Source organism: Anomalospiza imberbis, chromosome 1 (assembly GCF_031753505.1).
Source record: "Anomalospiza imberbis isolate Cuckoo-Finch-1a 21T00152 chromosome 1, ASM3175350v1, whole genome shotgun sequence".
Lineage (NCBI taxonomy): Eukaryota > Metazoa > Chordata > Aves > Passeriformes > Viduidae > Anomalospiza > Anomalospiza imberbis.
Window position 1 is genome coordinate 87920293 of NC_089681.1, and position 24537 is coordinate 87944829.

The 24537-nt window shown below is 40.1% G+C and overlaps 1 protein-coding gene across 2 annotated transcripts in view; it reads right to left on the reverse strand.

Annotated features, from left to right (window-relative positions):
• ELOVL2 (ELOVL fatty acid elongase 2) overlaps positions 1-24537 on the reverse strand; it is a 55411-nt gene that overhangs the window by 9627 nt on the left and 21247 nt on the right. For both annotated transcript variants that reach the window (XM_068199459.1, XM_068199450.1), the window contains exons 2-3: positions 17954-18017; positions 12523-12710 (exon numbers count right to left, since the gene is read on the reverse strand). In XM_068199459.1, coding sequence (XP_068055560.1) covers positions 12523-12710; positions 17954-18017 — 252 coding nt within the window. The remainder of the gene's footprint in view (positions 1-12522; positions 12711-17953; positions 18018-24537) is intronic.

Here is a 24537-nt window from a genome sequence, read left to right on the forward strand (position 1 = left end):
GTCTATATAAAAGTGAAGCAGAGACAGTCTCAGCAATCAAACTAAAATAATTCCTAGAGTAAATACATGAAAAATTATTATTGATAATATCCAGAGGATTAGAAAGTAGCCTAGAATGACTGTTATAAATTCACAATAAAATGCATTGAAACCTGGAGAACCAGGGTCTTCTACTGTTTTTCTTCTGAATTCAAACTCTGTGATTGTCCCTGTAATATGAACTTGGCTGTTTTAGGTGGCCAAAACAGCCCACAGAAATTGCAGAGAGAGATGACAATACAGTTAATGAGTGTTTTATAGACAAATGATATGTAACAATTAAAACAAGCATATTCCTTTACAACCAACTCATTTTTCTGCTTTGCTGAGGAAACTTGACCTCAAAATTTTCTGCTGCAGCAGGTAAAATGTTGGTTCACAGAAATTTGCTAGGAAAATACACAAATTTCAACATTTGCATTAATCTATTTTACAATTGTTCCAATTTATATACTATTACAGTGTTACAGTGGATTGATTTTTGAAAAATCTTTTGCATGTTGTCTCCTTTTGTATTAAAGGTCAGGATTGTGGGCTGGTTGATTGCCCAGCAGGTCCTGGATAAAGCCCTGAGGAAGGAAGGTGGTGTCACACCACCACATGTCAGGAGCTGCAGTCCTCCATGGAGATACTTTGGGGATATTTTTGGTCTGGATTAATTGATACTGGTTTGTGGTTGTTTTTTTTGGTGGTTTTTTTTTTTTTTTTGTTTTGGTTTTTTTTTTTTTTTTACACCATCTGGTAAGTAGTAGAGTGAACCTTGCCAAAGAACTCTGTTGTGCTTTCACTTCTACATTACACTTGGTTTTGATTATACCTTTGCCAGTGATTTGTTAAGTGACCTTAAAACATGTAGTCACCAAAAATTGGTGTAGTCAGCAGGTTTGCAAGCAGTATCACTGACTACTTACTTACAAAAGCATGGAAAAAGTCCAAGTCCTACAGACAAATGGGCTCAGGATAACTGGTGTGATTGGAAAGCTGTGGAGGAACATCTGTAAGTTGCAGGGGCTGTATAAAGGCTAGGAAAAAGAAAGTGATCATTTGCAAAATGCTAGATACCTTTCCAGAAGCTGCCTGCCACTCCAGAAAAGCTAATATTAAAGAGAAACAAAGATTGAAAACAGAGATGGAAAGGTACTGAGTTACTACAGTCCTTCAAAACAAAACAGCTCCAGAGACAGCTATGGGAGGAACAGAAAGAAAAACAAAAGTTGAAGGAAAAAGTGGACCTAATGATTATGTGGTCTCCAAATCCTGCTGACATTGTGCAGATTAGTAAACTAATTACATCTCCAGAAGACTGGCAGGGTAACAGATGGAATGGTCCTTGGGGTAAAAAAACGGATTTCTGCACCTCGAATACAGCAACCCTGGATGTATGGACATCCCAGTGAATGAGAGGCTGGAAAGCAGCCCCATGGAAAGGGCCCTGGGGGTCCTGGTCAGTGGCAAGTTGAACATGAGTCAGCAGTGCCCTGGCAGCCAGGAGGGCCAAGCCTGTCCTGCGGGGCATCAGGCACAGCATGGCCAGCTGGGCAAGGGAGGGCATTGTCCTGCTCTGCTCTGAGCTGGGGCGGCCTCACCTCAAGTGCTGGGGGCAGTTTTGGGTGACACAATATGAAAAAGTTATCAAGCTGTTAGAGAGCATCCCAAGGAGGGCCATGAGGATGGTGAAGGGTCTGGAGGAGAAGCGGTGTGAGGAGCAACTGAGGTCACTTGGTCTGTTCAGCCTGGAGAAGAGGAGATTGATAGGAGACCTCATTGCCGGCTACAACTTCCTCATGAGAGGAAGAGGAGGGACAGACACTGATCTCTTCCCTCTGGTGACCAGTGACAGGACATGAGGGAGCAGCATGAAGCTGTGTCAGGGGATGTTTAGGTTGAATATCAGTAAAAATGTTCTCACCCAGACATGGTTGGGCACTGGAAGAGGCTTTCCAGGGAAGTGGTCACAGCACCACACCCAATAGAGCTCAATAAGTGTTTGGACGATGCTCTCAGGCACATGGTGTGACTGTTGGGGTGTCGTGTGCAGGGCCAGGAGTTGGAGTCAATAATCCTGATGGGTGTCTTCCAACTTGACATAATTTATGAAGCTTTCCTGCCAGTGCTGAACAGGTGAGCCCAGTAGTATCTCAATGTATTGGGTTTATTTTTCTCAAGTACTTAATTCAAAGGTCCCACGTTGGAAAATGAGATGAAAAAACCCTTAGAGACTCATAAAGAAAATATTTCTTTTCAACATTAATATTTATTTTGAACGTCACAATTTTTTAATTTGGTAATTAGGTCATCTGCAACTCTTTAAAAATGGTCATCATGCAAATGGGGAGAAAGCTTTGGGGTCAGAATACCACTCTGACTGCATGGTTTTATTTAATTTCTGTTGTTCATTATTCCATGATTTTAAAAATGCCAGATTTTACAAATCATTGTTTGCTTATTCCCCAGTCATTTTACTTGGTAGAAGAGTTTCCTCTGGTTTGTGTCTGCATTTCAAAAGCCAGTAGCTTAGACTGAGTATCTTTTTTGACTTTTTTTAACTTGAGTCTTTCACGTCAGCTTTTCTGTAGCTCAACGTATATATTCTCCGTTGTAGGTGCCTAACATACTGATGTGTGTCCTTTAAGGAAAAGAAAAGAATTCACTTTGAGTTTTGACTCCTCTGCTTTGCAGGACAACTTTCAAGATTTCTGGCTAACTTCCTAATTAAAAAAAAAATAAGGAAAGAGTGGAAATTTGGAAAGCAGTGAGTAATTTTTATGGGCTCCTGGTGATCCTAGGCCATGACTTTCCTGTTGGTGCTCAATGATGTGGAAGGTAAGTAGCTCACTCAGTGGTTCCAAATGAGCCAGATGAGCATATAAGCATATCTGGAACAGAAGCCAGCACATTGATACAAGACATTTTGGTACCAGGTCTCTTTTTTTCTGATACCAAGCCCATACATTACTTGTACTGTTTCAGTCACTTCCTCTTTTGTATACTGAACAGTCACAACTCTGCAGAGCTGATGGTGTTATTAATCACTCAGAGATGGTGCAAGTGCAGGATTTATCAAAGAGATGAGAAATCCTCTCTCTCTTTTGAAACAAAAAATCTCTCCCCCTAGAAACCAATTATTTGAATTCTTTGCATTCTTGGTATCCTATTCTGAAAATAATATTAAAACAAGTATTGTTTGAAGCTATTTGAAAAACAGATCACATAAAGAGCAAAGTGATGCCTTGTGAATAATTTCTGCTAAGTAGCAACATCCTATTAATTAGTAGAGTTTTCCTATTTTACTGTTGGCGCTAATGTTGTTCTTAACAGATTCCTGTTTTTACACTAATAAATTACTTCTATTCATCTACTCAAGTATAAACAGCACGAGAATTCACATGAGTTGTTTTGTCACATCAGTCTAACTCCTGTCTTATTTTTGTAAAAGGGGAATAAGAGTGCTCAGAATTGAAAGATGGCTCCTTTGTCAGAGGTTTTGGGGGGTGGGAGTGTGCAGCAGGTACCAAAAGATGATGTACTCCTCTCACCTCACTGAGTAGCAGACTAAGGTCTAACAGCCTGACCCAGGGACCTGTGCCCTGCTCATTTCAAGATTTCAAATTCAAAAATCTCACAGCTGTAGCTTGTTTTTCATCTGTTATCCATAGCCAGAACGAGTTACTGACAGAATGAGAAGACACAGTCTCAAGCTGTGTCAAGGGAAACATAGGTTGGATATTAGGAGAAAGTTTTTTACAGAAAGATTGATGAAGTACTGGAATGGTCTGCCTGGGGAGGTGGTGGAGTCACCATCCCTGGATGTGTTAAAAATGATTGGATGTGGCACTCGGTGCCATGGTTTAGTTGAGGTGTTAAGGCATGGGTTGGACTCAATGATCTTGAAGGTCTCTTCCAACCTAGTAATTCTGTGAATTCTGCAAATTCTGTGAAAGGAAAGCGATGTGATTTTCTGAATGGATATTGCCATTTCTACTGACTGCAGGTTTTCCATGCTCTTTTGACTTGTAGAAAAATCTCTGTGCATGGTTGGACTTTCTCAGAGAGGAAATGCCTAGAAGCAATAAGGTATTTCCCTTTGTCTCAGGGCAGGAGAAAGGCAGAGGGTGAGGCATCAGCATTGGGCTACATCTGGCTGGTGAACAGTCACCAGCATTGTTCCTCAGGATCAGTTCTAGGCCCAGTGCTGTTCAAAATACCTCTCAGTGATCTGGAGGCACGAATTGAATGCCCCATTAGCAGGTTTGCTGATGGTATGAAACAGGGAGGTGCTGCTGACTCTTGAGGGACAAGAGTCCTTGCGGAGAGGTAGAGTGGAGCATTGGGCAGTCATCAGTGGGATGAAATGCAACAAACCCAAATGCTGGATCTGGCTCTTGGGATGGAATATCATGGGCACAGGTATGAACTGGAGGAAGAATGGCTGGAGAGCAGCCCTATGGAAGGGGATGTGGGACTGCAGGTGGGCAGCAGCTCCCTGTGAGCCATCGTGTGCCCTGGCAGGCCAAGGACAAACCTCATCCCAGGGAGCATCTAGCACAGCATATCCAGCCAGGAGAGGGGATCATCCCACTGCATCAGCCTCATCCTGAGCACTGTGTGCAGGTCCAGACCCACCCTTTAAGAAGGTTGTGGAGATCCTTGAACATACCATGAGGGTAACAAAGGTGGTGACAGGGCTGGAAGCAAGTCCTGTGAGGAGCAGCTGAGGACTTTGGGCTTGTCTAACTTAGAAGGACGCTGAGGGGTGGCCTCATTGTTCTCCACAGCTTCCTGAGGAGGGGAAGGGGTGAGGGAGGTGCTGAGCTCTACTTCCTGGGATGCAATGAGAGAATGTCTGGGAAAGGTTCCAATCTGCACCAAGGGAGATTCAGACTGGGCATTAAGGAAGCATTTCTTTACTACAAGGGTGGTCAAACCCTGGAACAGGCTTCCTTGAGGAGTGGGCAATGCCCTCAGCCTGTCAATGTTTAAGGGGCATTTGGTCAGTGCCCTTAACAGCATACTTTAACTTTTGGTCATCCCTGAATTGGTCAGGCACTTGGATTAGGTGGTTGCTGTTGGCCCCTTCCAACTGAAATGGTCTGTCTATATGGAAACAGTCAAGAAGGAAAGCTAAAAACTAAAAATGGAGTTAGTATTCAAGTAATTAAAATTCCTCTGAAAAGTTTAGAGCAGGAGTATGAGCATCAGTGTTCTTCTTTTGAAAAAAACAGGACAGGATGTTATTGTGGGCATGATGGGCACTCATACTGGGTTATCTAAGGCACTCCAGCCCTCAGTCCAATTTAAACAACTTGATATGACCACTATTCTCAAGCAATTGAAGTCCTACTAAACTAAGTAAAGGAGACTGATCTATCTGTATAGCACAAGGAAGGGCTTAACTTGCAGTGCTGTGAATCACTTACTGCCCTTGGCCACTGGAGAATTTAGTTAGTCCTTGTGAATGGCAGCTCCTCCCTGGATCTATAGACTTGGACAAAATAGTCCTAAAAGCAGCTACCTGATGGCCACATCCTAAGGAAGAGGAGTGACACAGGGCAGTGTTTCAGGAAGGAGAAAGAAATTACATTTTCTTTTTTTTCTTAAATGAATTTTAGAATGGAATCCCTGAGAAGATTATCAGTGTCTAAAAAAGAGACCAGCTCTTAATAATCAGACATGTGTTTCCTTTTTTTGGTTTTTAAAGAGAGAAATCAGCTGCTTGCCTGTAACATGACACTTCCACAAGCATGCAACATCTTAACTGTCTTGCTATACCCAAGAGGCTGGGGTAAAGCACACCACAAGGCTACTGAGGCCATCACACTTTTACATGATAACCCAATGAAAAGAGGAAGGTAACCCCTAATCATCTTGGACTTGTCTTTAAATCAGTCTTAAAAATACCTAGAAAGCTTTAAGGCAGGGTTTGGGGGTGATTTTTTGGCCAAAAATTTAAATTGTAAAATCATCTGTGAATAGTATTTTTTGAAGAATATATCTCTATAGAGGTTGACTATCTTTAGACAAGAATCCAAGAATTGTAATATAATCCCATATTTTAGAAGGATAGCTGTGATGCAGAACAGCCTGTGTTTCCAGATTGGTGTCTTTGTGCCTCAAAGATCTTGGATAAACTGTAGTCTGGCATAACTAAAACCCTATAGGGAAGCAGCATGGGCTTGATGATTCAGCCCAGGATGGGGACATCACAGAATGTTCCAGCCTTGCCACTTAGTTAGTGCCATGGCTCCCCCAAATGTAAAAACTTAGTGGTGGGGTTGTGCCAAACAAACACAGGTGCTGAATAGGAAGCACCCCACAAGATTTGTCACAGGGGAAATATTTTGTTGTTCCTCTTTATGATGCATTCAAGATATTTTGCATGGGGATAGAACTGTGAAAAGTGTGCTTTGGGCTACTGCTTGGTGAGGCTCTCCAGCTCTCCATGCGTCTGGTTAGAGGTCAAAAAATTGTGTGCATGGTGTCTCCCCCCAAAAAGATCTGCTAATTCTGTAATACACCAAGTGGAGTTTGCTATCCTGACCTGCAGAAGATACAGCTGGACCCTAAGTTGGATTCTCCTCTACCTGGAGCATTGTAGCTAAAAGGATACTGGTTATTCCAGAGTGGAGGAAACATGTGGTCCTATGCTTTCTTCCTGTTTTTAGGTCAGAAAGTTCATAACATGGTGACAAAAAATAAGAGCCCCTTCCCAATTGAAGCTTCGATAATTGTTTGAATTGTTTTTATCAACAAAAACTCTTTCAAATATAAAGCCATATTGTTGAGAAACTACCAGCCAGTTCTATTTAATACTCCTTAAGTAAATGGGAGCCCGATATAAGGATTAGTGAACTAATGACTTCAAAATTACTTATAAATGGTAATTACTTTGAGTATTGCTGTTGTTTGGTATAGCGGTATAGGCTAAAAGAAATCCTGTCTAGGCTTTTTTTCCATGAGTCTTTGATTACGTCTGCTCTGAATAGCTCCCCCATCATATTTTGTGGTACCAGTGGTGGTATTAGAAGTTGTGCACATATGGAAAACCTGATCATATGAAGTTTTATTCTTGATTTCCAATAAGGTTCTACTGAATTCTGTTTGAATGTGCATGAGAGATCCAGAGCACTGCCTTTTTCAATGGTCAGGTTAAATGTTCTACTGAAATTCAGAGCTCAGAAAGGTCAGTATGAAAGACAAGGAGAACACAGAGGATGAAAACTGAGATGCGAAGACAAGATGTCTAGCTGGAATAACTGCAGGCAAGGACAGCAAAGTCAGCTCCTCAGCTCCCCAGACAAATTATTTGATTAAGATAGAACACCTGGTAATTTAACTCCATTCACACAAAGTTCTTACTTGATCAAAAGATCTCTTTGCTCTTGTCCTTACATTTCACTGCTTTACAATGCACTCTTGGTGACATTTTGCTCTCTAGGTTTTTCTTTTTCCCTCTTCTCCTTTTCTTCAAATGATAGAGGAGTGCACCTGATCTCTCCTGGTTTCTCACTGCGTTCTTTTTCTCTTGCTGCCCTAAGGCACAAATAGTCTTTCACTACTAAATAATTGCTTCAAAGGAAGCCTTCACCTCAAGCATCAATACTGATGGATCTAGAATATTTCCTGTATTTATTTTCTGCATTTAATTTACATTATTAATTTACATTATTATAGTGTTAATTTATATTTCTGTGTTTAATTTACATTTGTTAACTTCTGAACAATTAATGGAGTAAACAATAATTTATCACAATATTACAAAAAACCCCAAACAAAACAAAATCAAAACAAAACAGAAAGTGAAATCAAAACAAAACAAACACCAAAAGCAAGATTATGTTGAGGTTGGATTTCTACAGTTTGAATTGGCTAGGATCTTTTTCTCCTTTCCCCATCGTCTGCACTGTTAAAGGTTTACTCAGAACTTGTGTTACACAAGCTCCATCTTTTTGACACTTGCACAGATAGGAAGCATATCCTTCTGATGGGAGCCATTATAATGATGGAATCAAACAGAGTTTAAGTGCTCCTTCTATTTTTGTTTTGTTCCCTTTGTTTTGCCCCACTATGTCTAATTTAGGCATTATACTTTCTAGTAACATGTGAGATATAATCTTAATTGCAGTGTGTAGGGCTAAAAGTGGTAGTGGATGGCCCTAATCATTCTGGCGCTCCTAGGAATCTTCTCACCACCTTGACATCTATGAATATGCAAGTTATGATATAATTCAGAAACTGGATTTAATGTGGGATGATTTTTTAGCTCCTAGAAACAGCTAAAGTGCATTTGATTTGCTGCTTTTTATTTTATTGAATCCTGCAAGGTAGAAGACTTTTTTTTCTGGCTCCTCTAGAAAGATTACTGCACTGGGCTGGCAATACTTGTGAGTTCTGCTCTTTTCCCTTTGCTCAGAAACAAGGGGTCCTCACATGCAAGTCCTGCTTCCCCACATGGATGTGGTTGCTTGCTTAAAAATTGCATGGATTTGCAGTAAGTCTGAGAAGCTACCTGGGGAAACAGGAGCTTGAGACATCACGCCACTCCTCTGCTAATGACACATATCTCTAGATCTCCTTTTTAATCTGACCCAAATGGTGCCAGTGTCCTCGTTTTCTCAGTGCCTGATCAACAGAGGTACTTGGGTGAGACCTTGATGACCAGCTGAGATTTGATTTAAATAGCGCAGAGGTGATACTTACTGCTGGGGAAAGCAGCCTAGGACTGTGGCAGAGATTATGTCTATTCCTATTAGTGAGAGAGAGTATCCTCACCTGAGTAATTTCAGAATTCAGAGATCAGCAAAATTCTTCCCTGTTTCCAGTTTAAATTTATCACTGAACTTGTGACAGTTTGGCCTCTGGTACCTCAGGTTGCATCCCTGAAGTGTGGTTTGTAAGAAACAATTCTGAAATATGCACAGATGTGATGTTTTTTCACAGTAAGCTGGTTTACTGCTCACAATTGGTAATTTTAGCCTCTTAAGCAAAGATTTGTGCCGAAAAACAGCATATATTTCTTAAGGGAAATGGTTAAAAGTTTTGATTTTTGTTGAAGTAAAAAGGTGCTGGCTGTTTTTCCTTATACAGAATTTGACAATGTTTTAGAAGTTGTTGGATCAGTAGAGTTAATCTGGGTCTATGAGCACTTACTGGAAGAGAAAAGTACACAACAATAACAAACTTCTGATGTGGCTTTCTTTGGTAGCAGCAAGGGTGGAAGGAATTGTCTTTTGCCTCCTCAGCAGCCCACCTGCAGCCTGCCCAGTCTAAGCACAGGACCTTTGTTTAAGCTTCAGGTACTTGAAAAAAATGTGCTCCAAACCCAAGTGCTAACTTCACCATATTCAGCTGGGGAAGGTAAGCAACTTTGACAACTTCAGGAAAATCTATTTGCCTAACTCAGAAGTCTAAAGGGATAACAAGCTGCCCTTCTGGGAGGCCTTCAGAGGCACCTAACACTGTTGACTCAAAAATGTTGAGATATTTCATTAGGATGCCAGCAGCTGGGCAGAGCCATTTATCTTTAGACCTTGGCCTTGGGGGATCATAGGGATATCTGACCTTATGCTAATGGCACATCTTAGAGCTGTCCTGGAGCTGTTCCTCCAAGTGCTTTGTGGATTGGTTGACCTAAAAGCTCAGAGATAAAATCAGCTTCCAGATAGTTCATGCCCACTGTGCAGTGCATGGAGCTCTGGCTCAAAAGAGGAATCTGCCCTTGGAGATTTAAAAACAGCCCTTTTGTTATGACTCTTTGCTGTCACCTTCATCTTCTTGCCTTGAGGTTGCACAAATCAACTGTCGTGAAGTGCCAGCTATAACTAATCAGGAAATGAGGGTGAGGAGATGAAGAATTGAAGCACAGGTACCCCCATCAGCAGGTTTACCATGTTTCTCAATAATCCATCATGTGGGACAGGCTCTATTTGGAGATGCACCCTTTCTTGTGAATGAGATTTTTTTTTTATTTTGAATGTCTAAGAAACAACACCTACATTCTGAAGCTATTGCAAGAAATGCTGTGTGGCACCTTATAAACAGAACAAAGAAAGATGGTTGGTTATGGGGGTTTCTTTTGGTGGGGGGGGGAATATATTTTATCTCTATTGTAGAGCTTCTTATTTTGTGATTTATCCCCAGTACAGAGACCAGAGGGATGTAGATGCAGTGAGAGGAATGGAGGAAAAAAACAACTGTTGTAGATGTGTCTAACCAGGAATTGATCCTGGATCACAGTCACTGGAAGGATCAACTGTGTTTACATAAGGAACCGCTGCGCGGAATGTGCTAAATATAGGTAATGCTTGTCTTAAAGAGCTTACTGTCCACAAAACACTGAGAGAATAAGGGGCACAGAGAGAAGCTTTGGAAATGAGACATTTTGAAATATTGAATCGCCATGACTTTATTTGGTAATGAAGATGATTTCTGCTCTCCCATTTGCCTGTTTTTCTTCAGCAGGGATGTGCAGGCAACCTCAGGCAGGACTGCAAGTATTAACTTCCGTTCTGCACCTTCGCAGGAGAGGCTGTGATAGGAGCCAGGGAAGTAGACTAAGAGAAAATACAGAGCCAGTATAATGGAAGTGTGTTTTGTACAGTGTAAAACCAGCCTGGCTGACAGTCCAGAGCTGAGAGTGAAATCTGCAGTAGAACAGCTGGCAGTGCAGATCAACCATCATGTTCCCTGGGTTCCCGAATTTGCAGAATGTGGAGCTGTGAGCTGGCAATGCCAGCTATGCCCAGCTGCCATCTGGGAGGTGTAAATCAGCAGCCTCCAGCCTCAGAATCAAGGTCTCAAGGGACGAATCTGAGGACTAACACAACTCAGCAACTGTCTGCAGCAAAGTTAGCCTCAGGAAGGACAGAGCAGGAAGGCAGCTGAACAGGAGGTGGCTAAATACAGTTCCTACCAGGATGTGAAGGTGGCTAAAACCAAATTTGCTTAATTCATGCAAATGAGACCTGCTAAAATTGTCTTTGTTCTTCCATTTACTTGTGGCAGGCCAAACTAGACTGGAAGGGAAAGGGAGCAGCAGTATTGTTTTCTATTCAGTTAATCCTTTTTGCTGAGTCCTGCTACTGGAGCCAGTTATCTGCATACCTTCAAGCAAAATGGGGATTTAAACATCAAAGTACTAATTTAAATTCTGGAGGACAATCACTGTGGAGTCATCAAACCTTCCAGCAATTGTGCTGATTTCTCCTTTGCTCTAAACCTTATCCTGCACTCCCAGACACCCACAGCAGCCTCTGAAGCCAGCTGGAGCATTGACCAGGATAAAGCTCTGTGTAACACAGTCAGTCCTTTGCACAAAGGCACAAACCTAAACTGCTCCTCAGCCATTTGACCAGGCCAGTCACTTGTTGTGTATCTCAAATTAATTTAAAACTCGAAGTCTTTGGGTATCCTGCTTGGCTTCTGAAAAGTTTCTTGTCCAACCAACAGAATAAGGTGTAAACTGTGGCCGAGAGCCCCGGGAGTGAGAAATGCTATGAGGCTGTGCAGGTAACAGAGTAGTGTCAGGCACATGCTGACACTGAAATCAAGCACATGAAATCAAACACACTCTTCAGCCACAGCTTCTCATGCCCAGGGTCACTTTGGCAAAAAAAAAAAAAAAGTTTCATGGGTTTTGTCTTATAGTTTTTGTTTTTGAGGCCTTCAAGTAATGTATGTTAACACCTTAATATTAAAAGTATCACAGTTATCAAAAGGCTGAAAATGGGCAGCTTCCAAATAATATCCAAATAGTGACTTTTGGCTTCTGTTTCTCTCTGCAGAAGTAAAACCACACATGTCTGCTGAGGGGCACTGTTTGAATCCTCTTCTGCTGCAAAATCATCAGATGCATTCAAACCTCTCTTCTGATTCTAGATGGATCCTGAATTATATGAGCATGTTCCTTTCTGATAAGTACTTGGGAAATAATAACATGTGACCATATTCAGCCTCCAAGCCCCACAGCCCTTGCTTTTGGATGAAGTGGTAAGTTCTTAACATCTGTCTTTTACTGTCTGATTGTATGAGGAAAGCTTCTTAGTCACAAAAGCAGAAAAATAACGCTGAATTGCCAATACCATAAATAAATCAGTACTTGCTCTCATCTATAAATCTATTCATGTTTAAGCATGGGCCTGGAAAAATCATTCCACAGTCATACAAATAAAGCCCAATCTAAGGCATTTTCATGGGTGCTGAAGGATAAGGTATAGGCATGTTTGAGCAGAGTGACAGTTTCAAATTTAGATTAAAATTTATGCTTGTGGACACAGTCCAGGCAGCAAAGAGCTGTCCCCAGGTGTGGACTGTAGCTCAGGAAGGATGATCAACACATGCCAAGATCTAAGATGAGAAGGAACTTTTAAATATTATTTTGCACTTGATTTAAACTTTCCTAGCAAAACCACCTGTCACTAAGATATTTCTGCTAAAAACTGTACCTTGGTCACCTTCCTCAGCCATGCTGCATGGCAGAGCACTTACCTCTATGAGCATGTAGAAGGAGAGCAGTGTGATGCCCAGGTTATACACGATTAGGTGAGGTCTGAGAGAGAAAGGAGGCCTGTTCTTCATGAACTTGTTGCCCAGCCATATGCAGACTAGATATGCTCCAGTAAGGAAAAATGTGGGAAGGCAAGAGTCCAAAAGGAACCATCCTCTAACCCTGGCATCTAAAAAAAGAAACACATGGGGCAGGTAATTAAGAAAGCTATGGTAAAGTATTGCTAAAATGAGGCAGAACACATAATGAAAAGAATCTGCAAAAGTGTGAGATGGAATCAGCCATTCTTTCCTCACAAGAGCTATCCATTGCTTTTAACTTATCAACACTGCATGCTAAGTCTCAGAGAATGTGGGCTGAAAACTGCATGGAATTACCTAATAATTTAAGGTCACCTAAATCACCTCATTTTAATAGTAAAGAGAAAATGAAAAGGAAAACCCCATTCTTACATGCTTTTAAAATTTTTTATTTCATGTTTTCACTTAATATTTATTTAAATCCTATCTTGATCTGCTCAACAGACAATTTGGAGACAGTATTAAATCCACAGTATGCATGTAATGTTGCCAGCTCACATGCTATTTTAATTCTGCACTTCCCATACAGGTAGGAAAGTATATAATATTGACTAGAAAATGTTCATACAAGGGGAAGACTTTTCCAAAATATTAAATATGAAAAGCAAGTGTCAAATGTTTACTTTGATGGTTATCAAAGATTTTTGGCTGAGTGAGGGCTTGCTGTGTCACAGTTTCTGTCCCACTTGCCTGGTCCTGAAATGAAATATTAAGGTCAAATCCTGCTTGCCTTATTCACACAAGTAATCCCATTGACAGTAATCAGATAGTTCAGTGTATATGAGTAAAGCCTAATCCCCGATGCCAAGCTGGAGGCACCACTTTGTTATCATAGGAGCAACTGAATGTCATGAGTGAAAGGGGTGTGCTTTCTTTTCTTTTTTCTTTTTCCAAGTTGGAGCAAAATCTAGAATCAATTTTCCATAGCAACATTCTTCAGCCATTCATCTATGGAAAGAACAAGGGGGCATCACAGCTACTTTTTAGAATTACTTATGGAGCAAGTGAAGAAAGAAGTCAGTGAGGAGTCATTGTGCAGGTCTCACAGAAAGTTGCTCTTTCCTTTCTTAGAAAGATGTTTTTGCTCTTGGAAAATGTTTTAAATTACTTAGATTATTTTTTATAAAGGCCAAGATTGTGTTAAAAATTGTAAAACAAAATCTATTCACAGTGCATGAAAAAAATAATTTTACTGTTTTTCTTCCTGTGTTGAAATTGGAAAAGACTGGGCAATGGATGATGCAAGAAGTAAATGTGCCCAAACAATTAGTAATTGATTGGAATTTTGCTGCACTGTATTCTTTCCAGCAATTCCTTCCTCAGAAATATTTGCATATAGGTATATGTAAAGTGAAATTTTACATATGTTGGAGTAACCTGCATATGAGCCAGGCTTTGAACACCAGCTTTCTTTCTCATTGCATTTCCCTCTGCCTCCCCCTCGCTTCCATCACTGTGGCTGTAACATTCTTCTGTTGAATTTGGATTCCATTAAGCTTGTTTGCCCTTTCACAGGAAAGACTTTCAACCAGGCCACCACTGTCATGGAAATCCAATACTCTCCTGCTTTTGACTCTCCCTTTTGGTCTCCCAAAAACTTCTAGGAACAGAGAGGTATAGGATTAAAGCAGTCACAAAAGCACAGTCCTTCCTTTTATGGCAGCCTTGCTTTGTGGTGCATTACCAAGCTAGAATACCTGTTGTCTGTCTTTAAATCTCAGTGATTATTAGGATTACCTCAGTGTGGGAAGGAAACACTTTCAACAATCTCCTAAAGTTCACAAGCCATATGTGAAGCACTGGAATGAATATTTTAGAAGTGATTCTGCTCCCTTATGGGCTCTCAATGTGACACAGGAGTCACAGGACAGGTAAAGGTTAAATGTTTAAACATTGATATCTTAGCAGTGTGTGTTTTAGGAGCATAAGGTTTTAATTTATTTAATTGCTATCCTAAATGAAGATGTAGAAAGCAGTCATGTCAGCAAGACTCCTATCATAGGAAAGGTCTCCCATCTGAGGATTGCAACACTTGGTGCATAAAGGTTACATGCAAAAGGCAAATTGATATCAGTAGATAGCAAAACAACACATTTGATCAAAAAAGAAAAATATTTAGAAGAGTTCTGAATACAAATTAAACTACACAGAATAAATTCTGCCCCAGTATGCCCTCAGAAAGTTTTCATTCTGCTATGAGTGGCCACAAGTATGTGGGCTGATCCACACAAAAGCAGAACTCGTGTGCTTGTTCAGGGTCAGCATGCCAATTATTTTTAAGTCCTACAGTATTCCTGTTTCAAGAGAGATTGTTTAAACATGTACCCTTCCTGAATATTTCCCACCACGACCTCAATACCATGAAGAGTAAGACAGTTTCTGGCAGAAAGTGGTTTATAAAGGGCAGCCAAGGAACGTGACTGTTTTGTTTCCACTTCCACTTTTCCCTGAATGACAAGCAGAGGGAGGTTTTTATGTGTCAAGAAGGGGGAGGAAAGGGAATGTATTTCAAAAGAAGTTATCAGAAGAATGAGAGATGAAAAGTATTTCTGTTGACCGACAGTTAAATCTCTGTGTTCAAGTACCATAAAGTTACACTGCCAATAGTAGAAAGGATTATTTTTACAGTATTGAAGTTACACAGCATCTGAAATTGAGACCAAAGCAGTGAATAAAGTCACAGTGGGAAAGCACTGGACTACAGCAGGGGAAGGAGCAGGCGCCCGCAAGCTCTGATCGCTCCATGAATAAGCTCATTCACGGTCACCGGCCATCATGTGCCAAACCCTTGGGGTGAAATCCTGGCTCCTTTTAAATGAGTGGCAGGCCTCCCAGGCTCTTTAAACGTATCAGGCCTTTGTCAATGAGGTTTAGAAACATTTTGATTCAAGTTTCTGTATAGCTATGGCCAGTCAGTGTCTGAGTAGATTCACTCCTTTTTAAGGTGCAGCGGTTAGATGGGCTGCCCCAGTGCCTTGCTACTGATCAGGGTCTATTAAGGAAAAGTGCTTTTTACTTTATCTTAACTTTAACAAAATACATCTCTTCTTGACCACCTCTGTTTCTTTCACAGATAAAACTAATAACCAGTTAACTAGATTTAGCTCCTGCAATTCAGTAGTACTTAATTTTGCATAACACCAAACAACACTCTGCAGCTGAAGGGCTAGCTTAGAAAAATTCTTGTACGGAAGAAAATTGCTATTTCACTCAGTCTCAAATTGCCTTGAGCATAAGAACAAGAGGGACAAAAACCAGATTGTAAGACCACCCCTTACTTAGAGATGAAACCAATGGGCAGGTGTATGGCTGCTGTTCCCTGATCCAAAGGACTTGTTCTGCTAGTTTGAAAGCAAACACAGAGGTAAAGTAATCTACAAAGTTCAGCTGATACCAGTGAATGAAGGTACAAAATACACCAATATTTACAAATCAAATTCAGCTCTTTGATAGCCTGTCCTTTATGGTAGGCAGTACTGCAGCTTGTGTTAACCTGGTGCTCCCAATGTGACAGAGATAGCCACGCTCTAGTTCCCAGAGGCATTCTGTCTCTTCTAGTGACCTCGGACACATCTGTTAAAGATGACAAAGACCTGCATAGTGACACAAGTATTTCAGGAGTTACTACCTAAAATATAAACAAAAAATAGGGGATTGGCTTTTAAAATAATAGAGTGCTGTTATCTATCCTTTTAATCCATCTTGCTGCTGAATGAAGTGTGTACTGTGGATGAAAATCAATAGAGAGATAGAAGAGGAATGGTTTGTGGGTTTAGATGTTTGGGAAGCTCTCAAATTCATTAGATATTCATCTGTGGGGGTCATTCAATTTAAAACTGATTACAGTCTATTGTGAATTATTTATGTGAATTATTTATGTGAATTAATTATTTATGTGGATAAACACACTGGAGGGAGATATGCTATTCAGGAAATGTATGATACTGTGTAATTATACCACCAGTTAAATTAAAGATCAGAGTGCAGAGGCGTGGACAAACAAAGCTATCTTCAGCACTGATGTCTGGAGAAGGATAGTGATGTACTTGGCAAGCATTACAAATAATACTTGTTTAATTGAAGGTCTTTCTAAAATCCCAAAGGGATCTCTGTGCTATTCAGAATTGTATCAACCATAGCTTACTCCTTCAGACAATTTGTTTGGATCAACAAGGAAAGAGGAATAAAAGAGAACATCATGTTTGTTTGGAAAAAAACAAAACCAAAATACACCACCAAAAAGTAGTGCTTTTATTCTTCTGATCACATTTCTTTGTTAATATTAAAATGTGCTATTGTAGAAGCCATTAATAAAACCTATTCTGTTTTAACCACTTCTGCTGCAGTTCGCAAGCTGTTCAGTGTTTCTTCACTGGAAATCTTTCTTTCAAACTTCCTATCTACTGTAGACATGATGGAAAAGATTTTGTAGCCAGCAAGCTAAGAAATATTAGAATTTCTGCTGCTTAAGAACACATCTTTCCCTTTTACTTCCAATTAAGCAAGAATTGTTCCCATGACATGGAGAACTTTACTGCAACAAATTGGGAATCCTTTATCATCCTTAATCATCCATCCCCACAGCAGCAGTTCTGGATTTAACCATGGGTAAAAGTTTGCAAGGCAATTCCTGAAATTAAACCCAGCCCTATTAACAGCAATGTAGTCTTGCAGGGGCCTACTTTGAAGACTGTATCCTGTCTAAGCTCCTGTCTCATCCCTTTCTTGTATTTGCTTGGCTCTCTTAGCCCTGGCTTTCATGCTTCATCCTCGCCTGCAGTCCTATTTTAGGTTTAATTTATTTTTTACTTACTTTTTTCAATCCCAACAAAGCATGAGGCACCTCCAACCTACAATTATTTAAGTTACTCTTGTCCAAACTGTTCCAGAAAAGCAATAATAGGAAGTCAAAAAATGCATCTGTTCTCCCACCCAATCTATTGGTTTATTGAAATTTTGTATGTGATCCTGCAGGTTGCTTTTGCTCCAAGCATCCTTCTGAATTAGGCAATTTAATAAGTAGCTGGACCAAACAAACTGGATTATGAATGACAAAGAGTCCCAAAGCAGATCTTCCACTTTCAGAAAGATCCATTTTTATTCAACGTTAGGATGGAAATTTGAATTTTTCTGATATTTTCAGAAACAAAGGAATCAAAAATCATTGCATTGATAGATTTGCTACAATAATGGTGTCTTCCTGATAATACTGTGATTCTGCCTAGTTTACATTTTTCAATAAGAAGTTACTCAGCAAATTTATTAGAAGTTTTTTGGGTGGTAATCTTTAGAAGTATTATTTCATTAAAGGCCTTTAAGTGGAGCAGCTTACCTCGAGGTCCAAACATATAGTCCACAAATGCATTAACTTCCCGGTCAAAAGCTTTCAGGGTCTCCTAAAAGATATGGAAAAGGACATGTGGAAAAGACATTATCCCAGGGTCACAGAGAGAATACGATTAAAAAAAAAAAACAAAACTCCAATAAACTTGTAAAAAGTTTGTCGTGCACAAGTATTTCCAAAGTACACAACATCATGTGTATTGAAAAAAAACCCAAACCTCTTTAAAAATTAATTTAGGGCAGATTGTGGTCTAGATAACAATATAGGTCTCATTCCTGGACACCGCCCAAACCAGAACTCTTTAGGAAGGGAAATTAAGGTTTATGAAAATCAGCAAGCATCACAGTAAATCCATCTGTGATGAGTGTAGTTTTCACCCTGATAAAGATGCCTCTTTGTTTTTATTATATTTCCCCAACTGACTATCTCAATGCTTTATACTTAAAGAAGGAAATCTTTAAGTGATTTAAGTGAAGGTAAGCCAACTGAGATTTCTCTAAACCAGGCCCCAAGTTCCTATAAAGCAAGCCTACAGAAGAACCTAGAGGTTCAGTAATGAAGTTCAGGCCATGAACGGTGGCAGGAAGAGGCAGGTAACTTTATAGAGACATCGTGTTTTGAGGTCTTAGTCAATGAAGCTGCTAAGCTGGCAGGTTTAGCAAATCTGTGTCTCATTTTGCCTGAGTTGGGAGCTAAGCCATGACCTACACAGTCCTTCCCCCAGCTGGATGTGATGGTTTCTTCCTAGACTGCAGCTCTGGGCAGTGGCTTCCTGCATGCCTGTGCCTGAACAATTCCTTGCCACATCCTGAGGTCAGCCAGGTTCTTCCTCTTGTCTTCCCAACAGTGTCCTACTGTGCTTGATGAATTTATTTCAGAACTGAGAAAATGCACCCAGGCTGAGGAGAGAGACACAAAGTGATGCTGAGCCTCACTGCAGGGCAGGAGCTGCTGTGGGCTCTGGGTGCCTTTGAATGCCAGATATCTCCACACCAGCCTGGACTGCAGACACCATTAACAGATTTGCCTTATAAAGAACCATATTCACACACTGGAAGGTCCAGCCCTGGCCTCTCCATTCCTTTACTGGGACTGGGTTGTGATCTGGGCAGGGACAAGCTCCTGGCACTCCCAAGCCCCTTTCCTGTGCTCCTTCTGCTCTTGATTTTGGTCCTCAGATTGTTCAAAGTGGACAGATTTTGTGTGAACATGTGGCAATGACAGGTTCTTTCGTAGATTATAAACCTCTGTCTCTGTAAGATGCTGCTGCTTCATTGATGTTTTCTTGGAGAAAAACCCAACAAAAACCCCAAAATTAAAAGTATATATTATTCTAAACAAAGAAAACCAAACAAAAAACCCAAACAAACAAAAAGATTTCCTCAAAAGAAACTGATGATTCACGATACAAAAACGTTTCTCATACTTCACAGCTCTGAGGAAATTAAACCAGCTTTTAGGAAAGTGTCCTGGCTACAGCCCATAAACAAAGGCATTTTCTGAATTTCAGACAATTACTTTAGCAGCATAATGATGGCTTCTGTCACAGGAGGTGACTCAATTTCTAGGTGTGGGACCTGTGCAAAAACCTGCTTCCATTTTTATCCCCTTGAGCTATACAGTAGTTCTGTTCTTATTTCATGACAATGATACTCCCTTTTGGGAAATGCCACACTGCTGCTTGTCTGTCATGTGCCCACCTGCTGCATTAATTTGAAACAGACCTACTCCTGTGCTTAATGGCTTTGTGGTTAGACTTAACAGACTGCTTTGGAAAAAATACTGTAATGGATTTGAGTGATTTGTAGGAATGAGCATGCAAAGTTATTTGCTTTCATGCTTTACATTACATAACCAAATCTTACATGTCCAGAACAAAGTAAAACACCATGTATATTCCTTTTATATTAAAATACTGTAGACAAACCTATTCTCTGCTGCGTTGAAATGGAAATTAGGTACTGAACGCTTCTAACAGATGGAAGAACAGGAATTGTAGGATATTAAGAAGAAAGAGCAGAATAAAAGAAAAGAATCATCGAATTGTTTACCCTGGAAAATACCTTTAGGGCATCAAGTCCAACTGTAAACCCAGCTCTGCCAACTCCACCACTACACCATGTCCCTGAGTGCCACATCTACGTGTCTTTTATATACCTCCAATGATAGTGATAAAATCTGTGACTTCTCTGCTCAGATTGTTCCAGAGCTCAACAACCTCTTCAGTGAAGAAATTTTTCCTAACACCTAATCTAAACCTTCCCAGCACAATTTGAGGCTACTTCATTCTGTCCTGTCACTTGTTACCTGCGAGAAGAGGCCAACCCCTGGCTACAGCCTCCTTGCAGGCAGCTGTAGAGAGTGATCAGGTTCCCCCTGAGCCTCCTTTTCTCCAGGCTGAAACACCCCCAGCTCCCTCAGCTACTTGTTATAGCAAGGAGTAGCTACGTGTCTGGGGAAGCTCCAGACGCTCCTCCAGTTTTGCTGCCCTTCTCTGGACCTATTCCAGCACCTCAATGTTCTTGTAGTGAGGGGCCCAAAACTGAACCCAGGATTCAAGGTGTGACCTCACCACTGCTGAGTACTGGGGGCTGATCACAGCCCTGGTCCTGCTGGCCACACCATTGCTGATACAGGCCAGGATGTCACTGGCCTTCCTGGCCACCTGGGCACACTGCTACCTCACATTCCACATTCCACTGACTGTCGGCTGGTCTAGGTCCTTTTCTGCAGGGCAGCTTTCCAACCACTCTGCCCCAAGCCTGTAACACTGCATGGGCCTTGCTGGACCCCACATCAACAGCCTCCAACCATCGAGTCAGCCTGTCCAGATCCTTCTGCAGAGCCTTCCCACCCTCCAGCAGATCAACACTCCCAACCAACACAGGTTACTGTCTTCATTGATCCAACTTGCAACTACTTACACCTGGTTAGGATGAGCAGACAGCATGCCGAGTAGATGAGCCAGTCTGAAATGAAATCTACCTCCTCATGAGCGTGCTTAAATGACACAGTGAAGACTTGTACCAGCTGACAACCTTGTTCCCATCTATCTTAATCAGCACTACAAAAATTCAGTGCCTGGTTTGCCTTCACTGGTAATTTGAGAGTAGAACTTTTTCTAGGAGGTGCAGCAGAGAAACAAATATACTTCTTAAGGAGGATATTTCAGCCTTTGCCTCTTTTTCAACATTGCACAGTTTATTTTATTTTACAAGAAGAAAAACAGTAGTTTACAAGATATAGATTTGTAAGATTGTTATAGGAATTTTATTTGTTTATATACCTAAAACTAGTAGTAATAGTTTGGGAAAAGAAATTCTTAAAAAAGGTAGGTAATTCTATGTGACTAGTTTTGACACCTTCCTATCAACACTGCTACAAGAGACTATACTGTAATTCTGGGTTTTAGAACATGTCTTTAATAGTATCTCTGGGCAGATTAGATGGAAATGTCTTGCTCAGCATGATCTGTCACGTTTCTAAAGAAAAGCAAATAAAACAAAAATCCATGTGCTCAGACAATTCACTTCTCTCTGGCAAATCACTGTAATAGCCTTTATCAATGAAGGTATTTGGGTTACAAGGCTAAAGATTAACATGTCTTTCATGTTGTTTCTTTTTTTATACAGGACATTGCTCTGGGTATTAGCAATGTATGTTCCTTGGCAGGATTTTGGGCAGATTTGTGGAAGATCTATTTACCTAAACCTATTAAAAAGACAGTAGGTTATCCGAGCAAATGAAATCACCCAAATGGAAAGATCTGGAGGGAATATAAAGTCAATGATGATAAAGCAACAGAGATCTCTCTAATTAGATATTTCAGTATTTTTGCACAGAAATGTAGGTAAGTGAATAGGTAGCATGGTGCACATAAGTGAATTAGTTTTCATGCCATTGCACCTAAAACACAATTTCAAAGTCATAGGGTATGTAAAAAATCTATCACTTGTTATATGCTTATATATCTTTGTAAGTGTTGGTCTTCATTGAGAGACCAATATCTACTGGTTTTCTAGTAGTTTTAGCAAAAGTAGTATAAGCTATGTAAAAATTATATAAATGCTATCTAAACAGTGCAGATATCAAAATAACTTTGATTTGTCAAAACTACCTTTGATTTCACAAAATACCAATGATCTGCCATTAGGCATTATTTATTGCCCAGTGAAAACACAGCCTGAAGTGATTTAGGTTTGCTCTTTCTGTAGTTTTATAACCAAACTATTTGGATCCAATAGAAACACGATAAAACTCTCTGAAATAAACTTCTTACAGATGAGTAAACTACATTCAATCTTACTTATGCTATCTGGAAACCTTTTGTATTACTGTTGGTTTGTTGGTTTGTTTTTGTTTTTTTTTTTTTTTTTTTAATTCAAAAGCCTTGAATGTCATTCAGTGCCTCAAAAATTCGAGATAATTATTTGCTTCTTCTTACACAGCTACATAGAAATTAGAATCCTCTGTACAAAACAAGATCTCATTTCAGACTTCAAAGAAAAAGTGGAAATGGGTGCCAGCCCCTGCTCTCTGATACAGCTCCTGGAAGTAAGAGTAATATTTTAAACTACTATGATGGAAAATACATACATTATTTATTTTATTGTTTAAATGGCAATTTTTCCTTGATTCCCTGAAGAGTTCTGCTCTGTACATAGTCAGTGTCTGTGAAGTACTAGAAGGAATCCAAATTTAGTAGCATGTTTAAAAAAACTGATCATAGATGCTACCGTGCATATATTAAAATATACAAATAAAGATTTTGTAAATGGTAGTGTTGGCTCTAGAATGGCTAAAATAGCAGATGAAATGAAGCCACATTGAGTCCAACTCAGAACTGCTTATAGGTTAAATTGTTTAGCTTTTTATTGCTTGAAGCATTTAAAATTACTCTTGAACAAAGATGTACAATGAGGGACAATTCTCCATTGCTTCAGACAACCTTCTAGGATTTTATCATCTCTGCCTTCTATGATTTGTGTGTTATATCTGTAGGGGAAACACATACATATAATTTTTAATAAGAAATCCCAAAAGGAAGCAATTATTTAGGGATTTATATGTGACCTGCAGAGAAAGTTGAAGCTGAAGGCAGAAAGATGAGACAGATGTTTCTATGAATTGTATCGCAAAAGAAGGGAGATATTCAATGAAATTGGGAGGCAGGACATCCAGGAGCTGGCAATAAACTGCTGCTTTGTGTAATTTATGCTTAATATATTGATCTCACTGCTAGATAATCTCACTGAGAGTGGGAACAAGCTGGAGTGAGCTCGTGAGAGAAATACAACTAGCTGGGGCATGTTCTGAGAGGGAGGGAAAAAATAGCTAGAACAGACATAATCTTAGATCTTCCTTATTAGCATTTTAGTGTAATCATTTGAAGAGACAGAAACTGGAGTCCTTACTTGACACGGTAATTTCTGTGTCCCACATTCTGGGACATTCTCTCCACTCTGGCAGCTGACCAGGGTTAGGGGTTGTGCCATAAAAGCCTCACCCAGCAGAATGGTGTTGCCAGAACTCCTAGGAGCAGCATAGCTAACCTGGGCTGACTAAAGGGCTCATTTGCCAACATAAGACAGATCCATGGGAGATGTTTTTGCTGCTGTAGCAATCTCACTGCCTGAATCCTTCCATATCTCTTTCAAAGGGATGTCATTCAGTGTGACAGAAGTGACTGAAGCCAAGGGAAATGAGGGAAGTCCTGCTGGTGGTCTGGGTCTGGAAAGGTGCCCACATAATATGTGGACAACATTTGGTAATGCTCCTACTTTGCAGAAAATAGCCAAGAATAGCCAAGAAAAGAACTATGTGTGAACTACTCCATCTAAATATATAGTAATTCTTTTAGAATTCCAAGAAAAGAGAGAGCTGTATCTTTGTTTTGGAAATGCAGGCTGTGTAATACATTTTAATATAATGCAAAAATATCTGAAAAATACGGTAGGGTGGAAAAAAATAAAAGTCTGTTCCAGCTTTAGCACAGGAAATAAAAAAGGAATGGTCTTTGTAAGTTTCTTTTCTCTTCCTATTTCTTCTAAAGGCTTTCACATTAAACTGTAAGCACTCCAAGAAAGAAAGATGTTACTATGGTCAGCAAATTATTTTTAAAAACTTCAAGAGCATCTTTGAAGGTAGCATAGAATAGTACTGTCTATGTTTGAGAAACATACAGTATTTCTAAAAGGTCTTAGTGAGAACCATGTCCAGTCAGAAAAAATTGATTTGATTTTCAGTGTTCTTCAACCAGATCATATTTTACTCCTATTAATTTTTCATACTATGCAATATATGATTCAGTCCACTGCTAAAGCTTGCATACATATGTGCAAATGTCTAGATATTTTTCCCAGCTGCTGTTACCAAATTCAGCACTTTTTGTGACAGTTTTTTTGCAGTTGAGGGTTATTTTTTGCATGTATTTGGAAATGACTGACTGTGCGTTGGCAGCCTAGGTGAGGCTGGGAGCTTGCAGGTCTGCCTGTTATCTGACAAAGAAAATTGGTGGGGGAACTGATTCGTCAAATAGGTTGGTTTTCTCTGAAGGGAATTGAGAACAGCTG